Source organism: Malania oleifera, chromosome 10 (assembly GCF_029873635.1).
Source record: "Malania oleifera isolate guangnan ecotype guangnan chromosome 10, ASM2987363v1, whole genome shotgun sequence".
Lineage (NCBI taxonomy): Eukaryota > Viridiplantae > Streptophyta > Magnoliopsida > Santalales > Ximeniaceae > Malania > Malania oleifera.
Window position 1 is genome coordinate 61082026 of NC_080426.1, and position 2604 is coordinate 61084629.

General features: G+C 36.8%; 1 protein-coding gene across 1 annotated transcript; it reads left to right on the forward strand.

Moving 5' to 3' along the window:
- The first annotated feature begins 309 nt into the window (after positions 1-309).
- LOC131166708 (uncharacterized) lies at positions 310-1380 on the forward strand. Its single transcript, XM_058125284.1, has 2 exons — positions 310-1108; positions 1196-1380. The coding sequence occupies exons 1-2, from the start codon at positions 310-312 to the stop codon at positions 1378-1380; spliced, it is 984 nt and encodes a 327-aa protein (XP_057981267.1).
- The last annotated feature ends 1224 nt before the right edge of the window (positions 1381-2604 follow it).

Genomic DNA, 2604 nt, shown 5'->3' on the forward strand with positions numbered 1-2604 from the left:
GTAAGTGTTTGTGTAGACTGTCTAATCAACAAGAATTTTAAGAAGTCTTTAAGAGATTGTAAAAAATCAAGAACTTTTAAAACTACTCTAAAGAATTTTTTAAATAACCCAATTCACCCCCCTCTTGGAACTATACCTTAGGTTTCATTAAGTCCTGCCTACAGGCCGCACAACCCTATCATACGGGGTTAAATCATGAAATATAGTCATGATTTGGGGAGAGCCTTACTTGATTTGGGGAGTAGTGTGAACTTGCTCCAATTTTCAATATATGAGCAGTTAGGTTTAGGTGAGCTAAAGAAAACACCCATGATGCTACAGTTGGCAGACAGATCACTAAAAGCTCCACAAGGTGTTATTAAGGATGTGTTAGTACAAGTTGAAAAATTTTATTACCCACTAGACGTTGTGGTTTTGGATATGCAGCAGTTTGTCTCCAACATCTACCAGGCACCTATTATTCGAGGGCAACCATTCCTTGCTACTTCTGATGTCTTGATTAATGGTCAAAGCAGAGTACTTAAGCTAACGTTCGGAAATATGACATTGGAGATGAACGTGTTTAATAAGATGCCGATTAGGTGTGATGATTCAGAGGTATACGCAGTAGATATGGTAGATGACTTAGATATGTTAGAACTGTTGTCGGCATTTGGTTCTAATGGTGCATTTGAGAATGAAGCTCCCAAGAAGCCTGAGGTATCTAATGAAAAAGTTCCCTTGATTAAAGAGATACTAGAATCAGAGGGACAGTCCACAAAGATAGATGCGGTACCAGTCCGTGATGCACGATGGAGACCGAACCCAACCATGATGGAGGTGATAAAGAAAAAAGTGCTAAAGATGTTAGACATCATCTGTCCTACTACCGACATGTCATGCGGCCCTTGGTTTGATGATATTGTGAACTGCCTTGCCACTAATCAAATGCCAAAACAAAGGGTAACGTGGGATAAGCGCCATTTCTTTGTAGAGATCAAGATCATACTTGAGAAGACAGGTTGTCCTAATCGAAATGCCTGGTTTGAGAAACTTTTTGATGCACTCTCGGCCTACCAAACTACATTCAAGAAGAATTTGGGGACATCTCCCTATAGGTTGATTTATGGCAAGACATGTTATGTACCTGTTAAGATTTAGCATTATGCATTATGGGTTATAAAACAAATTAAATTTTCACTTGATAATGCCATAGGTTTGAGAAAGTTGCAAGTGTGTGAATTTCAAGAATACAAGAGGAAAGTTTATGACAATGATCGCTTAGCGAAGAAGCGGATGAAGCTGCTGCATAAAATCAAGGATAAACAACTTTTCCCAAATCAGCAAGATCTTCACTGCAACTCTAGATACCATCTGTTTTCGAGGAAACTAAGGTCTTGATGGGGTGGCTCGTACATAGTTGAACACACTCATTCCCACAGCGCAATAGAACTTGTGGATCCAAAGAATAATAATAGCTTCATGGTCAATGAACAGCAGTTCAAGCCTTTCATGACTCCTTTCGATCCAAATATAGAGGTCTTGCTTCTGTAAGACCCTATGGGACTTTTCTAACCTCTCTCTCATTACTTTTCTTTTTATTTTATTTGTTCTCTTTATTTGCATTTCTCATTTCTTTTACTATTGCATTAGTTGGTAGTGATTTTCTATTCCGTCCATAGTTTTTCTATTTCTCCTATGCTTTCACATTGAGAGTAATGTTCCACTTTAGTTGGGGGGGGGTGAGAATTTGCAGGTGACACTGTGCACATCCACTTGTTGATTTTTCTTCTTAATAAAAAAGAAAGAAAGAAAGAAAGAAATAAAGAGTATTGAGGATGGATGATTATGTCATTATTAACACTAACTTATACTCTTCACATACTTGCATATAACCTACGAATTATACACTCGAGTCATTTATGTGTAGTTTCTCTTTATATGACTTTGTAACTCCATGAAAAATTGATTAGTAGTACACTCGTATTAATTTAGTTATATAAACTCTGGTATTTACATGGTATCTCATGAGGCTGAATAGACACATCCACATGATTCATTACACTTAGGATTCCTTGTGAGCACTGAGAGAATACTCGTGGCGACTATAACACCTTGTAAGGTATCCTTGAGCTATTTATCGTCCTTTTGAGTGTTAACATCAAATTAGAGTTTATGAAACTCAATTTCCTTTTCTTTTGGATGATTCTTTGTACACTAGTCTCTGTTTTTTATTAGCTAGCTTAAAGGTGACATGTAGTAGGGAGATAGAAACCTAGGTCTTGTAGCCTACTCAAGATGTGAAGGCTTAGCCACCCCTAGAGATAGACTTAATTCATGGACTACTATTGAGCTTAATTCCCATTGGTGGTATGAAGACAATAAAAGTAGTGTAATGATTGTTCTAATTGACAATGAAAAGACAAAAATTGAAGAATGAATAGAAGAAAGAATAAGAAAAATATAAATGCACATGAAATAAAAGGTTAATACCTGCTCTACTTAAATACCACACAAAGTCAAGGACATGACACATGTTCTCCATATATGAAAACTCTTCAACCGCTTAATTCTTTAGATATATTCATGCCTGATTTGTGAATAAATTGATCTAGGGTGGCCTTG